The following is a 24,752-nucleotide window of genomic DNA, read 5'->3' as shown; positions in this document are numbered from 1 at the left end:
CACAGGACCTTGTAATAGGATGATACAGAAAAGTGGGGTGCCCCAAATCAAAGGAAAACATTAAGAGATCTGCAATACATCTGCCTCACCCAGCTGGGCCCATTTCAAAGGTTTTCTTTCCCTTTTGCATGCATCAGGCTCTAGAGTCCCTTTTTCCTTCTCTAAGCTGCTGGGGAATTGGATTTTTAATCTTCCTTTTATTGAACACAGCAAAGTGCTCTGTCTCCTTTAGCCCTCTGGTGCCTGCCCATTGTTTGTAGCAGAGGCTCAGCTAATTAATTCATCACTCCTATTTGTGAACTTGAAAGGTTTCAGGTTTTACTAAATCAAGCAGGTGGTGCATAAATAGCTACAGCTGCTCTGGGTTTATGATAAGTTTGCAAATTGATGACTCTCCACACAAATGAGCTCTCTTTTCCCTTTGAACCCAGACCCTCAAGCCCTCCCTCTTTCAAAGAGATTAGTGGTTTCTACAGGTGCAGGGGTGAGTTAGAGCAAATGTCCACCAGTGAAGCCAGGGTATCAGATTTGAATTCTGAGTTGTTTAGCCAGCAAACTTCCCCTTGATGATGTTGGAGAGGCAGCTGAAAATATATTGAATCAAACTTGAGCATCATCTGCATTCAGACAAAGGGATTCTTAAGAGGAGGCTGATGATAAATATAGATTTCTGCCCGAGAAAGCCTTGCTTCACCATCTTTAGAATTTTGGAGCTGTTGGCAAATATGTATGGAGGGAGAACCCAACAGATATACTTACAGAAACTGGAGACTCCTAGGGAAACTTAGTAGCCATAGAATTAGATAATTACCAATCTCATGGATGGGTACCGTAATTGATTTAAAAAAGAAGAGGATAAGAATAGGAATAACTAATAAATTTCAGCTAATGTTCGGACTTCTTAGGGTGGGGCCAGTAACATCATTGTAGGGACAGTAGGCGCGATACACTTCACATCTTTACCATACTCATGTAGGTTAGAAGTAGAAACCATTCAAAAGATAAACCAAGGGGTTCTTTGGCCATTGGTTTCAGTGGGAGAGAGGGAACAGACACTCTTTATTTTTAGTGGGACTATAGCAGGGAAACAATGGGTTGGTTCCATGCTCCCAATCCTGATCCTCCCCCCCCCCCACTTCATGGTTGCTGTTTAGAGTTTTTAAATGATTTGTGGAAGTCTAAATGGCATGGTTAACCTTACAAGTAGGCTAGCTCCAAATATCTAATGCTGTCTGGTCTGGTTCGCATGGACCAAAGTGATTCCTCATGAAGTCTCCCTATCTGTATGGAACATGTGTCATTAGTATCTCCATATACAACTTCCCACTTTAATTGTTGTGTCAAAAAAAATGTTACAGTGATTGTGGAAATAGCTACTGACAAGCAGGCCATACTTTAAATTCTCCAAGGGACCAGAGGCATACATGTAACTGAGGATGGTGTTGGCCACATCGTATGGAAAGAATTTTTGAACCTGTGGGCTAACCCTCAGCCTGGTCTTTCACATGCTTAAGCCACTCTCAATAAACTGATCTTGTTTGAGGCTTTTGTCCGTCCTTTAAAACAAGAAGATAAACCTGTGGCCCTCTAGCCCATCTCCCATCAGCCACAGCTGGTACAATGAATGGTCTGAGATGATGAGACTAGTGGTCCAAAACCATCTGGAGTGGCACGGAACTACCTCTTAAAAGTGTTGAATTGCTTTTGTGGTCTTGAGGCATTAACTGTAACCTATGAATTTCTCTTTACACTTTTGTTGATGTTTTATGTAACTTTTTACAGGAGCTCGGAGTACTAGACATAAGCTAATCATTACCATCCTTAAAACGCTAAGTTTTCAATTTAACTTTTTTAGATAGCTATATATACATACTAGATCTAAAATGTGTTAGACTAACCCTTCCTCTCTCTTTCTTTTTTAAAAATACGCTTACACCTTGGAACTAACAGCAAGTATTCAAGATACATGTAAGTCTTACTTACTGACTTGTTTTTTTTCCATAGCAGCTGTCTCCAGGTCTTGGGGGGGGGGGGAGAGAGAACACAGGACCACTGTGCATAGTAACCATGTGCATAGCAGACAGCCAAGAAGCCCAAAGTGAAACAGGGCCATAGGATGGGCATTGCTTGCATGGTTAATAGCACTAAACACTGGAGTCTTACTTTTTGAAGCTTGATATTCAGCACTTGGATGGTAACATAGAAAAGCTGTATCATATTCTAACCCAGGCTTCCTCAAACTTGGCCCTCCAAAAGTTTTGAGACTACAGTTCCCATCAGCCCTGACCACTGGTCCTGCTAACTAGGGATCATGGGAGTTGTAGGCCAAAAAACATCTGGAGGGCTGAGTTTGAGGAAGCCTGTTCTAACCAAACTAAGGAAACTTTGTTATTTTAGTATATGGTACTTGCTACGGTAACATCAAATACAGGTAAGATACAAAACCGTTTGAATGAAGCTTTTATATTGACTTAACTATATAGACAGTCCTCTTCTCCAACACCCCCAATTCTTATGAGTGGTTTGGGTTTCCTTTTCAACTCGGTGTGAGGTAGAGGAGTGTGTGTGAGGGAGGAAAGCTTATTAAAGCCATTGGCAGTCTGAAAATATATTATATAATGGTCACTGGAGAGAGAAAACCTCAGGAGAAATGGAATACTGTGGCTTGTTCCAAGGCAGCAGGCTAGACTTAACACCAAGCCAAGCCAATAACATAATTACTCCTACTTGGGGGGGGGGGAATCACTGAGCTGCATTCGCATGTTCCCCCTCCAATACACCACAACTGGTAAGAGCAGCAGTGCTCCATTGCAGCTTACCTATCCCAGTTCTCTGCTGTCATATGCATACATATGGAGATGGTTCATCATAGTAGCTTTGGTGACAGCTTTTCCAGGTGTGATTCCAGGAGGCAGACCTTCTTATTGAGCTCTACCCTACTAAGTGGATGAACTTACTTTGTGGCATCTTACATATATTTGCAGATTACGTGTGGATTCAGATGTGGGTGTATGGTACTCTCTTGGGATGACCTCCTTGACTCCATCTGCATGTTCTTGTTTTTCTGTGGTTGTTTCTTTCCTGTCCTGATTCTTCTCTTCCCATACTTGAATTATCAGATGATAATTATGTGAAGATCAAGCAATTTGGGAGCACCACATTGTGGGGCATTGGCATATAGAGTTTGTAGGTCCAGGTATGGCTTTGTCTGGTCACATAACCTAGTCATAATGGCAAGTCTGTTATGCAGTATTTTGCTATCAGTGTGCCTGTGCACTGATATTAGATACTGAAAAATTTATTTGCTGATTTCTGCAGCCTCTGTTGTTGCACTTGATCTTGCAAAGACTTGTCTGCATGCAGAAAGGAAATTGTTGCTGCGACTCAGCAGGTTGCAGGAGAAGGGGCAGATCAACAGTAAATGCAGACCAACATTGGTACATCTGACTGTAACCACTAATCATCTCATGCTTTTCTAGAACTCATTTTCTGCAGCAGATTGCTAGTCTTTTGTCCCAGTTTACACCTGAAAGTTATCCAGCCAAGTAGCCTTGGATGGATTTTGCAGGAAGAAGTGTGTGCCTTTAAATGTGGGCAGAGAAGAGGAATAGTCTCTTTAAGTTGCTTGCCAGAAATGGCACTCATTGGCCCAGTTCATATGTCTCATTAAACTATGGTTTAAATTGGAGTTACACATCTGTCAAAAGTGCAAGGGGACTCGCTGTCAGTACTGATCAGCTGATTGGTGGTAACAGCAAACCCTTTGGAAGTCTGTTGGATGTCTGAATTCAGTGATGTCAGCCATCACTAAGGATGGGGAGAATTGAGTTCAGTTCGCATATAAAGCCAAATCTATCAAATTCACACTTTCAAAACAATATTCAAACTGAAACACAGCTATCCTTCAAAATCCATATTTTTCTGAATTTTGCAATGTAGTTGTCCAACCAAACAATGTTTTTTTTAAAAAATGCATATACTGGGGGAAAGTGTAAAATGTCCATGCTGTTAGCCCATGCTGTCAGGCTGCCAGACTCTTGGCTGTATCCAACTAATGTGTCCCACCAGTAGAAGGATTTACGCTTGCACAATTGAACATTTCCCCCTCCTACTGTGCGCAGCTCATGGCCTCCCCAAATCAGCTCCAAAGGGTTAGAAGATCTAGCTCCATTCAGTCGTGCAGAGGAAATGGTGTTCCAATTTAAACTGTGAAGAGTTCGAATGTGTGGCTTTGCATCAGGAAAAATACTTTCACCTACAAAGGAAGGTAGAGGCTTGAAAATATAATCTGTACAAGCCACTGTCTTAGGGAAGTATTTGAGTCGAGGAAGGAGGTTCTTGATTGTTCCATGCCACAAGAGACCCAAATAGTCTCATTGGCATGGAATGCCTTTATCCAGCTGTAGCCAGTTCACCTACTATAGCTGTTTCTGTTGTGTTCTATGTAGGGATGCCCTTGGAGACTGTTCAGAGATTGCTGCTGATGCAAATCACAGCCACTCATGGGTTTTGACTGCTCAAGACTATATTGCATCGGATCACAACGATCTGTACTGGCTGTCTATTTACTACCAAGCCCAATTTGAGGTTATGGTGTTGACATAAAAAGTTCTGAATGCCTTAGGACCTGGTTTCCTGTAGGACCATCTCTCCCTCTATGACCTGCCCATACTCTGAGATTTTCTGGGGCCTCTCTTGTAATACCATCATCTACTGAAATTCATGGGTCTATGTCTTATCCAACAGCTAATTTTGGCAATGACATCGTGGCTATAGAACATCCTCCACCTGAGATGTGGCTAGCACCGCCATTGTGCATCTTCTGTGCCTGTTGGAAATATTTCTCTTTCTCTGGGCTTTCTGAATATGTAAAGCATCTTCTCTGTATTGTAGTGTGAAAAGATGGAATGTGCTTTTTATTGAACTGTGATTTCTGCTTTTAATGTGCTTTGTCTGTTTTTGTAGTTCAGTTAATCAGTACCTGCCCATGGATCTTGTGATGAATGGTGTGATATGAATAATTATAATAACAATAGCTGCTTCCATTTTAATCTGACCTTGGGTGCAAGCCACTGAGAAAATCGCCTTTGCTCAGCTCATTTCATTTTGATAGGGCTTGCAGGCTAGAAACATCGGTGGATTGTGCTCCTTGCCTTTCACAAGCAGGAAGGCAGAAACAGTGCATAGAGAACTGATGATGTGCTGCAAATACGACAACCTTGCATTTCTTTAGAATATATGGACTGTGGAGTTCATACTTCAATTTGTAAAGGGTCTTTGTTTGTAAAACAAAACAAAAAAACAAGAGGCATGGATAATGTTGGAAAGAGCACTTGCTCTTATTAATTTGCTGTTTCAAATGGCAATAAGTGAGAATGTCTTCCTTTGCCTCCTATTTATTCTCTCTTTCTCTGTCCCTCTTGCGTATACTTTACAGTGCCTCAACCCCCTACTATTACAAAGCAGTCTGTGAAGGATTATATTGTAGATCCGAGGGACAACATCTTCATTGAGTGCGAAGCAAAAGGGAACCCCACTCCCACGTGAGTGCAGTTCTAATTTATTTGTTAGGTTTGAATTCCACCCATTCATTGTGGAGCTCAGAGTGGTATAACCAAACAGGTGCTTATAATCAAAGCAATGGCTAAGTCCACACCTGACTGTGGGTCAGAATAGCACTGCTATTCTGGCAGCCTTTCATGGTGAGTGTAAGCATGCACCGTCTCTTAAATGCAAGGGTTTTTTGTTGAATGGCTCAGATGTCATTCATTTAATTGCATGTATTGGACCACTGTAGGAATACCCATAGCAAATTATCTCTGGAGTAGTTTAGAGGAGTTTGTATCATAAAAGTTCTGTTATAGCCCTGGTAACTGGATGCCTTGCAAAAAATGACTTGCAAATGCCACCTGATGGCTATTCTGTGTAAATTATTTGACCACTTTATTTCCTCTCCCATACCAATAACAACAAGGAAAATATGCTAATATATTTGCATTAGGCTTCTCCAATATAGGAGAATAGAGAAATACAACTCATGAATGCATTAAGGGTTAATGGATCCAAAATAACATGTAAATCATGCCGTATTGGATAAAGCTCTTCCTGTGCAAAGAAGGTAATTGTCTCTTTGATGTAACTATTTTTATAGATTTTTATGGACGCGAAATGGAAAGTTCTTCAATGTTGCAAAGGACCCAAGAGTAAGCATGAGACATTGGTCATCAGGTACACTGGATATTGACTTCCGTAGTGGTGGCAGGCCAGAAGATTATGAAGGGGAATTTCAGTGTTTTGCTCGGAATGACTTGGGGACAGCCATCTCCAACAAAATCTTTCTACAGGTTTCAAGTGAGTATAATTATGACACTATTAGAACCCTTATTATTTTAGAGCCTTATACACTGTGTCATTTGTGTTTGCAAGGGCTTTTTGTATTTGAGAATTGTTAATGTGCAGTCTGTTAGAGTCTAGTTCCAGTGTCTAGCTAAAAAGCATTCAAAATTAATACAGTGGAACCTAGAACTCGAACAACTCTGTTCTTGAATGTTTCAGCTCTCGAATGCCGAAAACCCGGAGGTAAGTGCTCCGGTTTTCAAACGTTCCTCAGAATACGAATGTCCAACGTGGCTTCTGCTGTGCAAAAACCAGCTGTCAGCCAATAGGAAGCCACACCTCAGAACTCAGATCGTTTCAGAAGTCAAACGGTCTTCCGGAACGGATTATGTTCACGGTCCAAAGTTCCACTTTACAAAATTGCAGAAGTCACCTTCCATCACAGCAACGCAGAGAATCAGTGCTTTATCTTCGTTGCCTTTCTGTAATTTGTTGTTTATAACACCTAAGTCACTACCTCCCTGCTTGTTCCCAAGTTAGTCACAAATTGCCTTATTGGTCAAGAGTGATGTTTCTGCTCGCTTTCTTCAATGGTTGACTTTTTTTAAAAAAACAAACACATCCTTTATACTAGGATTTTTCAGGGGTGATCCATGGGTGAGATTCTGAAGGAGGCTCTCTGCTAGGTACCAAGGAAGTATATATCTTATTCTTGACAATCATAATTTTTCTGGACACCAAAAGTGGTTTGATAGTTCAAAACTTAAATTATTCCACAGTTGTTTCTCTGAGAAAGCCAAAATCTGCATTTAAGTGATATCTTCGTAGAAAATTAATATTGCATAAGCCAGAGCAGTGTAAAGTATAGGCTAGTATAAAGTTGGAATAAATTTTGATATTGACAAAAGGGGAAGAGGGTTAAATAATGTGGATGGATCTTGTGTTGGGAAGAAGATATGTATCCCTGTGTGTGAAAGGGGTGTGACTATGGTTTTAGTCCCACCCACCATTGACATGCAGCTCCCAGAAGGTTATGCAGCACTTGGAATGGAAAAGGTTCCCCACCTCTGCTTTAGACGGCAGAGCCAGATAAAGTGCAGAAAACACAATGGGATGGTGACTGCTCTATGGAGCAGTTTCAAAAATTAGCACCATGTACCTTTATGTACATGGCGCTGTGGGTTAAACCACAGAGCCTAGGACTTGCCGATCAGAAGGCCGGCAGTTCGAATCCCCGTGACAGGGTGAGCTCCCGTTGCTCGGTCCCTGCTCCTGCCAACCTAGCAGTTCGAAAGCACGTCAAAGTGCAAGTAGATAAATAGGTACCGCTCCAGCGGGAAGGTAAACGGTGTTTCCGTGCACTGCTCTGGTTTGCCAGAAGCGGCTTAGTCATGCTGGCCACATGACCCAGAAGCTGTACGCCGGCTCCCTCGGCCAATAAAGCGAGATGAGCGCCGCAACCCCAGAGTCGGCCACAACTGGACCTAATGGTCAGGGGTCCCTTTACCTTTACCTTTATGTATGCATGTAATTTCTTTTGTGACATTTTTATTTGCAGAGTCTCCCTTGTGGCCAAAGGAAAACTTAGACATTCAAGAGGTTCATGAAGGTGCTCATCTTATCTTGGCATGCAATCCCCCTCCTGGACTGCCGCCTCCGGCTATCTTCTGGATGAGCAGCTGTAAGTCTTCCCACTGGCTAGCAGGCTAGAACTGTACTTGGAAACTAAGAGGGTTCCCTAACAGGACATGAGTGTAATGGTTTAGGCTGATCTCGGTGATGCTACTGTTTCCCTTGTCTATACTGACCATTCATGGGGCTCGGTAGTATTATGGCACAACTGCAAAGGAGTGACCTTTTCCGCCTTTCCACACTCTCATGTTGTCAACACTGAAATGAAAAGAATCTAGTTGTGGTACATTCAATATCTGCTGCTTGTTAATATACAAAAGAAGATGGAGCTTCAGCCAGAGATAGCCCACGACCTCAGCTGGGTTATACTCCTCCAGAGCTCACCCCAGGATCTCATTAAGTATCATACAGGATTCTGAGATGCACTTCTCATATTGCACAGAGCTTCCTTAATGCCCTTAAAAATGCTGTTCTAAGCTATTACTCTCATTGCTCTGCTGTTGGGATGTCCCTGGCTGCAGCTCTTGGAAAGAGCTGGTTTGCATAATAAATTTGAGACCTACCTTATCAATCTAAATATTTCCTTTTCCATGTGGACTGCATGTGCATGTGGTAAACTGACTGTGTCGGCTGGTCATATTTTCAAAGTAACTAGTCTTTATAGCAGCGAGCTATGTGGATTTTCTCATGTGTGTCGCTGAACACTCATATTGTGATACGATTTTATTGTTTTTATTATCCTTTGGGGAACTGCGTGGAAAACTGTCCTATTGGCAGGTGGCATAACAGTTCTATTAACTAAGCAAGTAAGCAAAACTGGTTCTTTGTGTTGCTTTTCACCCATAGTAAGAATTTGAAGTACCTAGCTTGAACTATCGGAAATGTCTTGAATTGAGTTCTGCTGTCCAAGGCTAGCTGGAAGTAATCAATTTATGTATTTTCCAGGTTGCTGGGGCTAGTAGATAATTGCCGCTAGTTCTATCCATTACAAAGGTGCACAGCAGTGAGTTCCAATAAGATTTATTGTTCTTTCTTACAGCCATGGAGTCAATCCACCAAGACAAGCGTGTCTCCCAAGGACAGAATGGTGACTTGTATTTCTCCAATGTCATGCAGGAGGATGCCCTGACTGACTACAGCTGTAATGCTCGCTTTGCCTTCACCCACACCATCCAGCAGAAAAATCCTTATACCCTCAAAGTCATGACCAGTAAGTATTTACTATGATCAGCTTGGCTGGAACTTCATGAACACAATCCCTGCTGTGCTGGCAACAGTCAGAGAAACCATCTCCTTACAAACATGGCAGTTTTTGTAACATTCCTTGAGTTATGAGAGGGTATTTTACTACATGTTCTTAGAGGTGTGAAAATGCTTTATTTAACACATTGGTGCTCTGTCCTTCCTCCAAGAAGATGAAGACAGCTTACACGAATTTTGGAGGTTCAAAATGCATTTTGAAGCCAGCTCTACTTATTGGGCATATAGTGTCTTATTTATCTGTGAGGAATGTAAACATCAGAGACATCAGCTGACATATCAACATAACAGGTTCTAGCATGTGTCCACATATTTTTCACATACACGCAGGTCCTGCTTTCTGAATACAGTGTGTTCCCAAGAAATCGTTTGTTGGGTGAGTGTTCGCATAACAAGCTGATGATTTCCATTATTTTCCTATGGGAACATTTCTATTCCATGCTTTCTCCCTCCATGCCTCCTGCCTAAAACTGCTGCAGCCAATCAGCAAAAGCCAAAAAAAGGGGAAAACTCTCTCCTGCCCAAAATAGTTGCTGCCAACCAGCAAAACACAAACAAGTAAGGAAGTGGGCAAACTCCACCTGTTTGGATATCTGAATCAGCCATTTTGTAACGTGGTTTGGATATAATTCTTTGTGTTTGAATATCTAAGATTTTAGATAGCAAGCATTCTGGCAGCAGGACTTGTTTGTATGTGCTTTTTTAAATGATATACTGCTGTTTTCTCTGGTTTGGTTACTGGGTTGGATTCAACTGAAGAGCACATCTATTGCAATTAATAGATCTAATTTAGTCATGAAGATTAATTTCAATGGGTCTACTCCGAGTAAAACATAGTTGAATGTCACCCAGTATTTTAAAGGGGTCATTTACTAAATGCTTGGATATCTATGATCAAACAGCAAGTAAATTCAAGAGATCGTTTTTTAAAAGACCTATCAGGTTGCTCACATGACTTGTTTGATTTTTTTAGTTCATCCTTCCCTGTTTGCATGAACAGTGTTCCACAATGCTCACAAAACGATGTGTAGGCCAATTGTGCTAATGGAGTGTTCTATGGCATGTCGGATCATTTTAGATATCCTACTGTGGCCTCTTATTGGAGTTTGTGTGGTGGTGGTGATGTATTTTTTAAAAAAACTTTCTTGTTTTAAAAGATCTGTGTACATTCCCCCTCCTTAATGAGCCAATATAACCTTGTCCAGTATTTCCAAAGTTTTAACCATCTCAGAATGTTTAGTAATTTATAAAGGAAATGTGCATTAGCAGTGTGCATTGTATTTAGCTTCAGCCAAGCCATGTTGTCAGTCACTCCTATTGCTTCTAGTGCAATGAGTGGCACTCGGGGCATTTCTGGTCCACCCAGGATGTCACTGATGCATGCTTTGAGGTAAGCGGCGCTGGGCACACCAGCAAACATCACTGCCAGCCCACTTTGCATGGCATCAACTATGGATCTATTCCCCATAGAAGTCAACAGGTCGCACTTGGAACTGTGTAAGGAGAGAGCGAAGTGAACTTGCTGCTTACTTTCTCATTTATTATATTTGAATCCTCACTGATTTGAATGTTCTTCTATTCCAGTGACAGGTGTGTCCCCCAGCTTAAAGTCAAAATCATCCCCTGCTTCTTCTTTTCTTCTTCTTGCCCAGCTTCTTATTACTGCTTGCTTAGGTCTGGGGATGTCTTTTGAGGGCATGCTTCACTCTGATTGCAATGACATCTGAATTATTTAGACCATTGTATGCCAAATGGGGTGGGGAGAACATGAAAACATGGAGGCCAGAAGCATGCGCCATACCCACAGTCAACCCAAAAGACACACAGAAGAGGGCTGAATTATTGATAATAATAAGCATTCTCTAACAGTCTCCATGGGTAGAATGTCCTGCAGAGCGGAAGCAACTGCATTGGCATCTTCTGCCTACTTTCAGGATGACCTCAGTTTCAACCCATCAAAGAGCATCTTCTCTAAGGATGGAGGGAAGAGCATGATTATATTTCATTCTTGCTATTTTAATAAGCGAGGGGGGAATAGAGATCAGCAGGCTACAAACTAACATTCTTCTTAACCCCCTACTGACTGCAACATCGTTTTGCTGCCGCAGCAACATTTGCAAATTGAACAGACCATATCAAACTTGGAACATTTGAATTGCCTCTCATGAAATTGATATATATTAAAGGAGCAAGGAGGAGAGATGGCAGCATACTAATTCTAGGACAGGGAATATCTTAAATGATTGAAAGACACTGACTTGCTGGTGGGATACATCTCACTTCTCATTCATTTTATTTAGAGTATATTTACTTACTTACTTACTCACTCACTATTTTAGTGAAGGAAAGTTTGGAGCCATTCCTGACCCTATTAAGTGTTACAGTCTTGAGAGCGTAGAGGAGAAGATTACTATAAACTCCAGCCTACAAAAGTAGCCTCTCAATGTGGCTACACAACTAGATGCCAAATAACATAGAACAATAATAAAGGACTAAATCTATTCATCTGTAAGAAAGAAGAGGTGTGTGCTTCTTTGACGAATGTTTTCTTTGTTTCTAAGAAAAGGAAACCAAGGATTAATGGACTTGGGAAACATACAAATATAACAAGAGAAATATATAACTGAACTGAAATATTCATTGGGATGTTTGAATTCAGTGACATCAGCTATCACTAGGAATGGTGTGGAATTCAATTCAGTTAGCATTTAAAGCTGAATCTCTCTAATTTGCACTTTCTGAAACAATATGAAGACTGAAACACAACCATCCCTCAAAATTTGCACTCATCTGAATTTAGTGATGTAGTTCACCAACAGTGTTTACAAAAATGTATATATTAGGGGGAAGTGTGCATAAAAATCAATACATTCATCAAAATAATATAGAGAAATGCATTATATTAGGGAAATTGCTTGCAAAAATGTGTTAGGATGCTGGGCAATTTTTGTGAGGATTTCCTCTAGAAATCTGTCAATAGGTGCAAAAAATTGGAGAACTGAATTTAGGAATAGGAAAATGAGAAAACCAAAGTTTGCAGATCCTTCCTTCATTAGTCATCACTACAGCCAATTGGTACTAATCAGCCCAGTTTTTAAGTGGCATTTAGGAAGGCATGCATACTCCTTAGTCTGTCGTATCAGCTCTGTATGAGGATATGGCCTTTTGTACTTAATTCCTAGAGACATGTCAGTTGAAGTTAAGAACCACAATGCTCTTTTGGCCTTGCCTAGGCCTCTCTTCCTCTCTCTCAGGGCATTAAGCCTTAACCTCTGTTACTTTTGAAACTGCTGCCATGAAACCCTAGCAGAAGAGATGTGTTTTTGTGCTAGCAGTTGATTGTGAGGTTGCAAACACTTGGAACTTTCCAGATCTCTCCCTTCAGGGCTAGATAGACTATGAGGCAATTGATGCATTTGTCTTGGATTCTGTCCTTGCAAGGGTTGTCAAGCAGCAGCTGGATATCTCCAGTGCTGGACACTCTAGTCATGGAGGGAAATGAGTACAGAACCTGGTAAGCTGGGAGGTGTCACTGAAGTAGATTCCTCTGCAGGCAGAAAGATAATAGGAACCTACTTTATATCCAATCTATTTGTCCATCTAGATCAGTATTGTTTACCAACTGCCAGCAGCTCTTCAAGGTCTCAGGGAGAAGGAGGTTTTTCTGTCATCTGTTAAATGGAGCTGCCAGGGTTTGAACGTAGGCCGTCTGCATGCAAAGCAGATGTTCTACACTGAGATACAGTCATTCCCCTTTTCCTTCCCTAGCATGAATGGAAACAATAAACTACATGAGCCATGGCTTAGCATTATGTCCAGACCAGGGATCATGGTTCGTTTTGCCCCAAACATACCACAATCTGAAGTTAAGGTTTCTTCTTAGCTTCCAGATTTGTTTGAGCAAAACAAAGTGCAATCTCAGTTTCAGCTATAACATTAAAATGAGGGTTTTAATTTGTTGCATCCACTCACACTAGAGGAGGAAAGCTCATGGCATGCCATTAATTATGGCTTTCCATGACTGGAAAACAAGACCTTGGTGTTAATGCTATATAGCAGGCATGGGGAATATTCAGGCTGCAGGCCTATTTAGGCCCAGCATGGGTCCCAATTTGGCCATTTCCCAAGACCGGCTGTACTACAAATGAAAAATGGGTCACGACATCATAGTGATGTCAAGTGACTGAAAAGTGGCATGGATCCCACCTACCCAGAAGTGATCCATGCAGCAGTGTAGATGGAGTCCTGCTGCTCTTCCAGCTTCTGAACACAGCTCACTGCCTTCTGTGTTAGAAGCCATGCTTAATTGATGGCCCTGCAGGCAGGTTTTCTCCTGTCACGTATTGATCTAAGGGAAGAATGTTGAAACAAAGGAACTAGAGGAATGTCAAGATCTTGTTACTAACACCTAAAACCTTGAACAACTTGGGACTAGGTTATCTGAAGGACTGCCTGTCCCTAAAAAGACCTGTACGATCATGTGGATCATCTGGTAAAAGTTTACTTGTAACACCACACCGTAAAGAATTATCACTTGGATATTTTCTGCCCTCCGCCGTACCCTTCCTTTTGCCCAACAGTTGCTTCAGATATCTTGTACAATGCATCTTCCACCCTTTCTTTCCCTGGACTTTGTTGTTGCTAAGTTTCTGTTTTTATGATACCACTTAAGAAATGTAAATATTAAACAGTTTAGACAAATAGAGTTTGCAGTAAGTTGTATGTAATGGGTAACCCTTAATTTGTATGCTATGGTTGTCTTTGCCCTTTACCTAGTGACCCCTAGGTTACAAGTGGCTCCTTGGAAGGCTCATTAAGAGTACTGTATGTCTCCAGCCTTCTTGTTCTTACATATTCACTTGGAAACTGTGTGCACATTTCCTCCCTAGAGACCCTTTCAATAGAGGACCACTTTCTTCCTGTATGTAAAATAGATTTCATCTTATGTTCAAAGGAACTGAACTGCCTTTCTGTGTGGCACGTTGTTCGGTGATTTGTTTTTGTTTCAAATCTGGATACTTGTTCAGTATTTTGTTTTGTATAAGTGCTCAATCCACAAAAGTTATTGCTTTGCTATGATGATTAATTTTCTCATCTGAAAGGGAAGTAAAGAGGCTGTAATGCTAGACACACTAACTTGAAATCAGTAGTATTTACTTCCAAATGTGTTGAGGATTAGGACATTGATCTTCTTTTGGAAATACAGAATAGTAGTCATTCTACTTCTTACCAAGCCTAGTTTAGACAAAATAGACTTGGGTTGTCCTAATCCTTAAAAAACTAGTGGCCTTTTTCACACATCACAGTGAGCCATAAACTATGGCTTCCTGTGAACAGACAGTATCCTCGTGGACACTGCCAGATCATTTTTGTTTTGCACCACCACCTAGCAGGAGCAGGAACAACCACAGTCCTTGGTTTACCATGTTGTCCAAATCAGGTTTGTGGCTTGTTTCTCTCTAAATGCACAATGATCAGCAAGCCAAGAATAAACCTTGGTTTCCAGATGTGGTTTGCTTATGGGGAAACAAGCCACAATTACAGGTTTTGGCAGCTCCAAGGAGGCATGTTTGTTGCTCCTGACAGAGGTGGAACGAAGTGGGAAGGATCTGGCAGAGTGTGTTATTGTGCTGTTTGTCCATGGTAAGACATGGTTTATGGAAGGGATTGCTAATCTGTGGCTCTCCAGACGTTGTAGACTCCAACTCTCATCCCCAGCCAGCTTGTCGAGACATCAGGGATGATGAACGTTGTAGTCTAATAATATCTAGAGGACAACAATTTAGCCACCCCTAGTTTAAGGGTTAGCATGATGAGCAAACAAAGCCCATGAGTGTAGCCTTAATGTTTAAGATTAAAGCAGATTACCCCTTTAAAAAACCCTCATTTTTTCCTAATGTAAGTGGTCGCTTTTGTGTTCAAACGTACTTTGCTTTTCAAAGTGTCATAGGTCCTTATTTACCTACATGGTTTTTAGTATGATGTGGTATGCTGTCAGACTTAAACCTGACAATTTTAGCAAATCTAAGACTAATAAAGGTGGTTTAAAATATATGGCCATTTTTTTCTTATGTAATTTCTTATGTAAATCCTAAATGGAGTCATGGAATTTCATGAAATGGGTGGTATGGGTTTGGAGAGCGACATCGGTGAGGTACATTAAAGTTTCTCTGCATTTATGCCATTTTCAGTGTTATAGTAATGAAGACTTACAAGTAGTCTCCCACACACCCACCTTGTAAGAGGGGAATGAGGGCACAATAGTTGGGGTGCTTCAGCAGGTCTAAGTGTCCATTTTGAGGATAATATATACCAAGACATGCTTTGCGGGATGCTGGTGCTCAGCTGCATTGTCGTAATCCAGTTGTTATTTTTTTTAAATGCTGTCCCGTAACTTTTGTGGGTTTATCTGCAAGCCTACTGCTGCTATTGGATTATTTCTAATGTGCTTATCGCTTTGCATTTTTAAAAGATGAAAGGCAGTTCATTCTAATAATGCTTCCATGATCTATTAAAACCCCAGTTGTTTATCTTATACTTTTATAACTTGTTTTTTTTTCATTGTTAAAGCTGAAAGTAATCCATCTTGTACCCTTGGAACAAATATTAGGAATGCATTCTTTATCTTTTTTCTTTTTACAAATCTGATGACAAACTAATTGTTCTTCCCAAAAGTAGAGCTGGATGTTAACAAAGTTATTGATAATAATAATTAAAATGTTTTGATTATTTCCTGGCATTTTAAAAGTCAAACTTAAAAATCCATATGTTTCTGGAACGCATCTGAACATATTTGATTTTGTGTTAATGCGTGTTGGGTTTTTTTAGTTCATAATTTTGCATTTCATAGAAAAAAGCCGTCTTCTTCAATTGCTGCCTTCCGTTGCTGTGTTCTTTGTTTCTTTCCAAATTGTGTTGAAGGTTTTTTTTGGATGTTATGTGTATGTCATTGCCTCTTTTTTTATTTTGCTTTTTGCTTTTTTATAATTTCTGTTGTGTGTGTGTGTGTGTTCTTTTCCTTTTGTACACCTCCTCTCCATTTCGTCTTTTGTTACTCAGTGCATGCTTTGTTGCCTTTGGTACGCTCACGTTCTTTTGTTTATTACAGAGCATCCCCATAATGAAACGTCCTTTCGAAATCACACTGACATATACAGTGGTGAGTCAATACTGACTTCTGGAGAACTTCACGTTCTAACTCCTCTGTACCTAACCTGACTTACTATTGTGTTAATAACACTTTTTGGTCGGTCAGTGAAAACAAGGCAATTTCATGGACATATTAAACTTTTCCTATATATTTTACATGTCTCCCATCTTGAGTACTCGGACTCCACAAATTGCACTTGTTTAGTCTGTAGCACCTGAAATGTGTCTCCATTTAATGGTAGCTGTTGGCAATGATGCTGGTAATGTCTTCAAATCAGTTCATACATGTGATGTTGCACTTTATTCATGTGGTGTTAAATGGATTACTTTTGTACTGTATATATGTTTTTAAAAATTACCCTGTCCAGTCTGAGTTTTTAAAGATCACATGTGGTAGTCAAATTCTGTTAATCTAAACCTCGTTGTTTAGATAGCACGGATCAATACCTAGCTGCGAAGACAACAGCTCTCCAACAAAGTTTTACTGAATACACACAGACGATGAGATCTACACATAAAAAATAATGTGCCTTTTTCCTCAGTCCATTTAAAAGAAATGTCTATAATATTTATGATTGTCAGTAGTCGATGATAAAAAACCATTTGATTTTTCCTTCATGATTGATAATCTATGTAATTTTGTATGTAATGTTCCAAAGATTATTTGTTCTTTCATCTTTGTCTAAGTGAAGAATACTTCCTCAGGAGAATGTAACACTAGGAGAAGCCTGAATTATAAATTGTGCTTTAGATATACAATCACTTGGCTCCCAGGGGGCCCTGAATCATTCTTCTGCGGTATACTGAAAGTTGTGTGCAAATGGTGTGATAATGTAAACAATTGTAGGGGGATTAACTTCAGTGGAAGGGGAAGAGAGTTTGCAGAAAATAGAAACAAAGTACTTTTTGTTTGCAATAGATTAGAAATGGACGTGTATTAGTTTATAGTGAAATAAATTGTGCACACAGGCATAATCTCAGTTAGTTGCAAATAATAGTTTGTGAACTTGCTTTTATTTTAAAGAAAAACATTTGAGAGTTGTGCATCTCTCTGCTTTGGAAGTGCCTATCTAGCTATCTAGCTCTCTGTAGCATCAGACAACAAAGAGAAAAAGAAAAAGGACGATAGTCCCACTTCACAGAACACAGTAACACAAACACCCAGTCTCCGTCACTTCCCATTTTGTGGAGTTAAAACATATACCATCATGTGATAGACAAAAATCCCATGACTGCAATCATGGAGCAGGAATTCTAACAATTTCTGCCCCATCCAACTTGTGTTTTGTGTACATTTCATTTGATTTCTTTTCTCATTGTTTGGAGACTGTGTGCTCCGCAGTTGCCACATGTGTGCCCTCAGAGGCTTACCCTGTTATCTATTGGGTACCCTACCATCGTCTCTCCCCTCTCTGAAATTAGGCTTGAAAGAAGTTGTTCTGTTGTAGGCAGTGAGACAGATTGCCTCTCTGATCAAGCAATCTGAGTTGCAAAACATGGATCTTCCTATCCCCATCCTCCTCCTAAACCTGGCTTTAGCAGCCGCTTGCTTTTGTGTGGAACAGGTTTTCCACTCCAAGCCTACCTTTTTAATTCTCTTGAGATTAATCCATTTCTGTAGGTTGCTAGAACCACCAACCATCTATTGGGGACATGGGTGTATACTTCTTACTTAGTACTCTAAAATGGAGCAGCATGCATTTTCCTACTTCCTGGTTGGTTGGTTGGTTGGTTGGTTTGTATTACATTTATATCCCACCTTTCTTTTTTCTTTTCCTTTGGATTTTGGTGTTGCATTTTTACATTGACAGGCCAATTTGGGTGTACAGGCCCCCTAACATGGAGGCTGTCAATTCCTCAGGCGGCTGAAAACTCCAGATATCCTGATTGATTGAAGGGCCCCTGATCCAAGAGTTTCTGGCTTGGGCTTGGTCATGATGCTGATCAGTTTACAGCATCTCTATCTCCAGTGCCACTAGTCCAAGTTGAGAGTCAGAGCCCATACTTATGCTTAGGATAGCGATCCTGCTACATTTGCTAGGTGTCTGCTATAGTCGTCTTCTTTGTTATTTTGTTAAGTGTAGCTTTCTCAACAGGGTTTTTCCTGTTTCCTTAATCCACCTCACCTGTCTGAATTAAAGTTTAATACAAAAATAAATAGTTCGGATTGATTTTTAATAGTCTTCTAAATTATATTTTGAGAATAGTATCTGCCTGTAGATCAACTATTGTTTTGAACTGCTTTGAGAGCCAATTTTGTTGAAAATCAGTATACAAATATAGTGGATAAATAGTGAAGAACAGCCCAAACTTGAACACTGTTTCCATTAAGGTTGTTAGCACTCCTTCATTAGCTTCTAATTGGGCTGTCTGGATGTAGACTGGCCAGAGTAAAATCTAAAAGATCAAACAGTGTAATGCTATGGTGTCTGAATAAAGGATGTAAATTTTGTATCGTAAAACATGGCTGATGATTTGAAGTGAAGAATATGCTACAATGTGAAAAGTCTTAAGAACATAACTACCATATAAAGTATGGATAGGCTGGTTTTGTAGTAGCAAAAACTGCCATGGGACTACTCTAGCAAGCTTGCTTCTCATGTTTGGAAGCAAGTTTAACTGAAATCAATCATTTGTGTTTAGAACTTCTTCTTTTAACCCTCGCCCCTCCCTGCAAAGTGCCTGCAGCACAGTATGTTCTAAGTAAATGGAAGAGTCACAAGAAATGTTCCTTTAATTAGAATCAGGGATGCCCTTGAGATGCCCATAGAGGACAGCTGTTGAAAAGGAAGCCACAATTTACTGAAGAATAGTGATGGTTACATGATGCAGACTCGAGCGTTCCCATGGCAAAAGAAGGTAGTTGTTGTGCACCTAGCATAGAAAATCTTTATTGTGCCAGACCTACTTTAATCTCTCTGGCTGAAAAATTGACAAAGCATGCTTAATTTCCAAGAACATTTTTGATGTGAACATAAGATCTGTGCTGGATCAGACCAAAGTCCAGCACCCAGTTCCCTAAGCGGCCAACCAAATGCCTCCAGAAAACCTATAAGTAGGGCATGAAGGCTATAGCTCCCTCCTAATGTTCCACCTCCACTGTCAGAGGCAGTATGCCTCTGATTACCAGTTGCTGGGAATCATAGGTGGACCGAGGGCTGTTGCATACAGGTCCTGTTTGTGTGCTTTCCACAGGCATTTGGATGGCCACTTTGAGAACACGATTCTTCCCTCTAGCCTGATCCTTCAAGGTTCATGTTTGTATGTTCTTAGTCCCCAACAACTGGTATTCAGTTACATGCTGCCTCTGAATCTGGAGGTTGCGTATGAGCATCATGACCAGTAGGCAGAACCTCAGTGAATTTTTCGAGATCACCTTCCAAAGCTATCAAAGATGGTGACCATTGCTTCATCTTGCAGCATGGATTCCATAAAGGGCCAGATTTTTTGCATGGATGTTGGAGAAAGTCAAACCAGCACCAGTCTGGCAAATAGATCAGGAAGTAGCGCTAGAAATTGGACTGGTACTTATCAGGCTCTGTGACACCCTGAAAGCTCATCTATAGCATCTGAACATTGTTCATGGCTGTGTCAACATTCTTTTTCATATTAAATAAGGCTCACCTAAGCTCATAAGTGTGTGCATTTTTTGAGCTCTACTGTGGGGCACTGATAATGTCCAGGTCAAGCTTCAAGTTTGAAAATTAGGCATGAGATGCTTTTTCCTACAGAGAGAATTTTACACCCAGCTGCATCAGTGAATCACTGAACTCCTCAAGGCCTGGTTCATATGAGGAAAAGAAATTCACATTAGCTCAGTGTGTATGAATTGAACTGTAGTCTAAGTGGGTGAGAGACACGATAGAGGATGTTTTTGCAGACACCTAAATATCTGGAACAGTGATTCCTAGAGGAGGTAGCATAACATGCTAGTGAGAGAGACCAAAGCTATAGTGGGGCAGTGTGAGTGGGGCTGCATTACTGGCCTGGCTTCCCAATGCCATGTGTTTCTGTCAATTGAGAGGGGAGGTTGGCTCTGATGCTGTGATTGCACCGCACCAATCTGACATTCCTGCGCCAAGCTCCCCACTGCCTTGTCCCCTCCCTCTCTGTAACCAGCAGTGACAGGCAGCATTGGGATGCCATGCTCACACCACACTACCAGCCGCTACTGAACCAAGGTGCAGCTTGAAGTTAGGACACTTGGTTAGATGCTTCTATTGTTCAGTGCTCATTGGAATGTACCGGCCCAATGCAGTAGTACTGATTTTCCCTTCCCCGTGCCAGTATTTAGACAGTACCATCATTTGAAGGGAGACCAAGGATGCACTAGGATTCCCTCATGTAGCCTATGAAGTGGCACACAGGAGATCTTAACGACTGCTGTTTCCCACACAGTATGGTTCCATACCTGAGCTCTGAGTGACTGGACTTAGGGAAGGGCGAGACCATTGGGAATGATAATAACTGCGCTATCCTCCAGTTCCAAGAAGGATGCCTGCTGCCTGACCTGGGGACTAATTGAGAAATGTGCTCTCTTTCTCTCTCTGTCTTTGGGTGTAAGAGTGAAGTGTTTCCATTTTAATCCAGAAAAATGCTGACCTAGTATCAAATATTTGAGCTACACCATCAAAAGTAATTTTTTTATTAAAATAAATTGTAATATATAAAATTAAATTAGGAGCTTTGTTCCTTGATATTGTTCATACTCTATTCCTTACTTTTCTAGCTTTCTTAGAATAATTTTACTCCTAGGAGCATATTAATAAGGCGGAAGCTTGAAATTTAGTAATGTATAATCTTTTCCTGTTACACATTTGTAAATCCGATTAAGGGGATTATGTCAAATGCACAACTCTGCGCCTCCTGCATGGTGTGATAGATGCAAAGCTGGTGCCCAGCTGAACTCCATTATTTCAGTGTTACAGGGTCTGTTTCAGCAACCAGGACAGATTCACAGGGAGCTCACAGAAACAAAAGTGTTGTGTGCACAGGGCAGAAGAGATTGGAGCAGAGATATTATGATTATGTGGCAGTATGAGTACCCTACGGTAAACTTGGTGTTGTATCATTATGGTAACCACTGGCCTTAAACAAGCCAGAGGCAGGATTTTCTAGCAGAGCAGTTCTTCCTAGAGCTGGATATACTATGTTACTTTGTGCCTTGGTCTTAAGATGGCCATGGAGCTGAGTTGACCTGTAATTTGTTGACCACCACTGTGGTTTGATGTTGCTCAACTGCACTGGGATAAAAAAAAAGAGGCGGGGGACACAGTTGGTAAACAGGACTAGCTTCAGTTGTGCAGTGGTTCAGCAGCCTCAGTGGTGCAATTTTATTATTTGAATTGCATCTGGAAGAAGGTGTTAGCTCCAATGGTGCCCTTCCTCATGTGGAAGGGGTTTGCTGCTCATAGAAGGACAGTCTTATTCTACTGTAGTGCTGCTCAAGAAAAGTGAAATACTGTTCCACTTGTGCATCCTCTAGCAAAAGGAGAAAAGCATGTGGACTGTTCTAGAACCTACCTACCTGTTATACCACAGGTGCAGGCTCTTCCACAAGCATTTGAGGAAAAGCACTTCAACCTGGTGGTGGTGGTGGTGGTGTTTTAATGGTGTGTTAATATTCAAAGGATTAAAAGAGTAAATTATCCCAGTTGTCCAAGACACATCCTGCATGTACATGACAATTATATTCTATGTGTTTGCGTCAATGATCACACTACAGCTGTTCTATCTGAAGATGGTCAGCATAATGAACTGTTAGCATCTCTTCCACAGGCTCCTTGGAAATAAGTAAGGGTTGCACAACAGCAACATTCGTTCTTGGTGAAATTCCCATTTGTTTCAAAGAAGCTTATGCCAGAGATGTTCCTGGTGAACTGTGCCTCTTTTTTTTTTTTGTAAGCTTTGGTTTGTGAGCGGACATTTTGTTACTGGAGATTTACATTAGAGATTCCAAGCATAGCAACCATTACATAGGAATTTAGGAAACTGCCTTATACTGAGGTGGACCATTGGTCCACCCAGCTTAGAACTCCCTGGGCTGACCCTGTGCTCTCCAGGGCTTTAGAAAGGGGTCTTTCCCAGAGATCCCTGGAGATGCCAGGGATTGAACCAAGTCTCGTCTGTATGCAAAGCAAGTGGTCAGTGAAGCAATCTGAAATATGTCTTGTAACTGCTATCAGTTATTTACTTTGTAGTGATATGCTGCTAACCAAATAATTAATTAACTACATGCTTGCATATATATTGTCATTTCATATGTTGCTGCTGCGGCTTGTGAACAAGCCTGGAAGTTTGAATTGCGGGTTTTCCTAATGAAGTCCTTAGGCTCAGCCTGCAGGTGAACTTAATTTTGCGGACGTTTATCATTGACCCTACATTCCTTTCCTGCCTATACGTATGAGAGATCTTCAGCACCCATGCCCGTAAACAGAACATAGCCTCTTGCTGAACTGCTGGTTCAGGGTGGAGTTTTCATCAGTGTAGTAGAAATATTTGTCTAAACCAATTCATTCAGTACATGTCTTACATTGCAGCATCCATTTATCTTAGTCCAGTAGCTCCAGTCCATAATTTGCTTCCTCTTTTAGCCTTGAATATCTCTTGGCTAATGCCAGACATTTACCTCATTTAACACCACTGTTAACATGGCTTCATCAAGCTGGAAAATAACCTGCTTTTTTGTTGTTGTTGCCTCTGTTGCTTTCAGCCTATCACGTCTCCTTTGCCCACGTCTATGTTTTATGCATGTGGTTAGTCTGTTTCCTTTGCAGACTTCTTTCATGCATTTATGGAAAACTGTTGTGGTGGTTTTTTATCAGTCTTCCATGTACTTTTTTGGTTTCTGTGTTTTAACACTTCCATGGTTCTTGTCTTGTCAGTCATCTTGCCTTAAATGTTTGTTCCCCTTCTTTGCAGGCTGTGTGTGTCATCATCTATGGAAATCTCCAGTTCCTGAAAGTGATGTCCCCACACTGAGTAGCACAGAATAACTATGTTGTTATTATTATTGTGATAATGTCTTGTGACACCATTCATTAGCACAGATTGTAATGTCATCATGCTACTGGGTTAATTTTCATTTAAATGCGCAGATGTCTTGTGTTGCACTATTGCTTGCCTGGTGCAGAAAAGAGCTCTGTCTATGTACTGTGTTTTTACATCCTATGTGAGCAGCCTTCTTGTATTTACATCTATTCTGGGGAGGGTGCTGGTTTGTTCTTTTCTTGTTTTTATTATGTATTTGTTGCTTTTATCTTGTATTTTTATGCTGCAAACTGCCATGAAATCTACAGATGAAGGGTAGTATAAAAAACAAATAATAATTTTAATTTTAATATTATATCTCATATTGCCACCCTCCAGACCTCTCATGGAGGAGGCACACAAAGAAGGGTCTTGGATTATGAGGCCCTGTAGATATTGAAATATTTCGCTACTATGTTATTTTCATTCCTATCCAACTGAAATTTATGCGCTTTTTCTTAGTAGGCAACACTATTATGTTCAGAAGAGAAAATTTGTGTATTTTGTACGGGAGTCATTTGTAACCCAAACTAGTCCATTACAAAATAAATCTATTTTTGAGAGATACAGGAGTGGTAAATCGCAGAAAGTAATTATAGAGGATAGAAGTAATTTAGTGCATAAGATCTAAACTCTGTGTTTGTCACATTTATTTTTTCTTCCCCCAGAACATCCCTAATTAGTTCTAGCAAATTCACCAGACTGAAATTGATAATGTAGAAATGACAATCATTCTGTATTTGCTCTCAAGTAGAAACAACAGTCCAGCTACATTTATCCTTGTCAAGGCCCATTGACTGCAGTGAAATAATTTATTTTGAAGAGAAATGGAAATCTATAATTTTACAAGAGCTGCTTTTCAGAGTCAAAGCATGTACATTGTTAAATGCAAAATCTTACTTAAATTGACGTGTTCTTGCTATGAATAAAGTGATCCGTCTGGAACATCACCATTCCTTCTTGCCATTCCCTGCTCCTTCCTTCCCTTGTCTGTTATTTCCATTTCAATTTATCATTTCAGCATCTGCCTCAACCTCTACAGAGACTTCCCCATCAAGTCTGTGGGGTTGGAAAGACTCTGATTTTCTGTGCCTCTTGATATGTTTACATCCTGTCTCCTGCTGTTGGTTGTCTTTCATTTCCAGTCACTCTGTAGAGAAGAAGGATTTACAAGTGTGTATTTTTCCCCCTTATGTCCTGATTTCAGCCCGAGGTATCACAGAAAGGCACCCCAGCTTCATGTACCCCATTGGGACTTCAAGCAATCAGATGGTGCTGAGAGGGGAGGACCTCTTGCTGGAATGCATTGCCTCGGGAGTGTACGTACCACTTGGGATCAGGGGAAC

The 24,752-nt window shown here is 40.7% G+C and overlaps 1 protein-coding gene across 22 annotated transcripts in view; it reads left to right on the top strand.

The window, feature by feature from the left end:
- Nucleotides 1–24,752, top strand: part of NFASC (neurofascin) — a 173,662-nt gene that overhangs the window by 78,379 nt on the left and 70,531 nt on the right. For 18 of the 22 annotated variants that reach the window (XR_013987644.1, XM_081009970.1, XM_081009974.1 and 15 more), the window contains 7 exons: nucleotides 1,951–1,968; nucleotides 5,438–5,543; nucleotides 6,152–6,351; nucleotides 7,895–8,017; nucleotides 9,008–9,178; nucleotides 16,337–16,387; nucleotides 24,614–24,725. Coding sequence is in view for 21 of the 22 variants with exons in the window: in XM_081009970.1 (XP_080866096.1) it covers nucleotides 1,951–1,968; nucleotides 5,438–5,543; nucleotides 6,152–6,351; nucleotides 7,895–8,017; nucleotides 9,008–9,178; nucleotides 16,337–16,387; nucleotides 24,614–24,725 (781 nt within the window). In the remaining variant the exon portion in view is untranslated. The remainder of the gene's footprint in view (nucleotides 1–1,950; nucleotides 1,969–5,437; nucleotides 5,544–6,151; nucleotides 6,352–7,894; nucleotides 8,018–9,007; nucleotides 9,179–16,336; nucleotides 16,388–24,613; nucleotides 24,726–24,752) is intronic. The other 4 variants (XM_081009976.1, XM_081009966.1, XM_081009979.1 and 1 more) reach the window with 2 other exon arrangements.

The sequence above is a fragment of the Podarcis pityusensis genome, assembly GCF_964106645.2.
Source record: "Podarcis pityusensis genome assembly, chromosome: 6".
NCBI classification, from domain to species: Eukaryota; Metazoa; Chordata; class Lepidosauria; order Squamata; family Lacertidae; genus Podarcis; species Podarcis pityusensis.
Note: the sequence above shows the minus strand (reverse complement) of the source record. Positions and strands in the feature narration are given on the sequence as shown.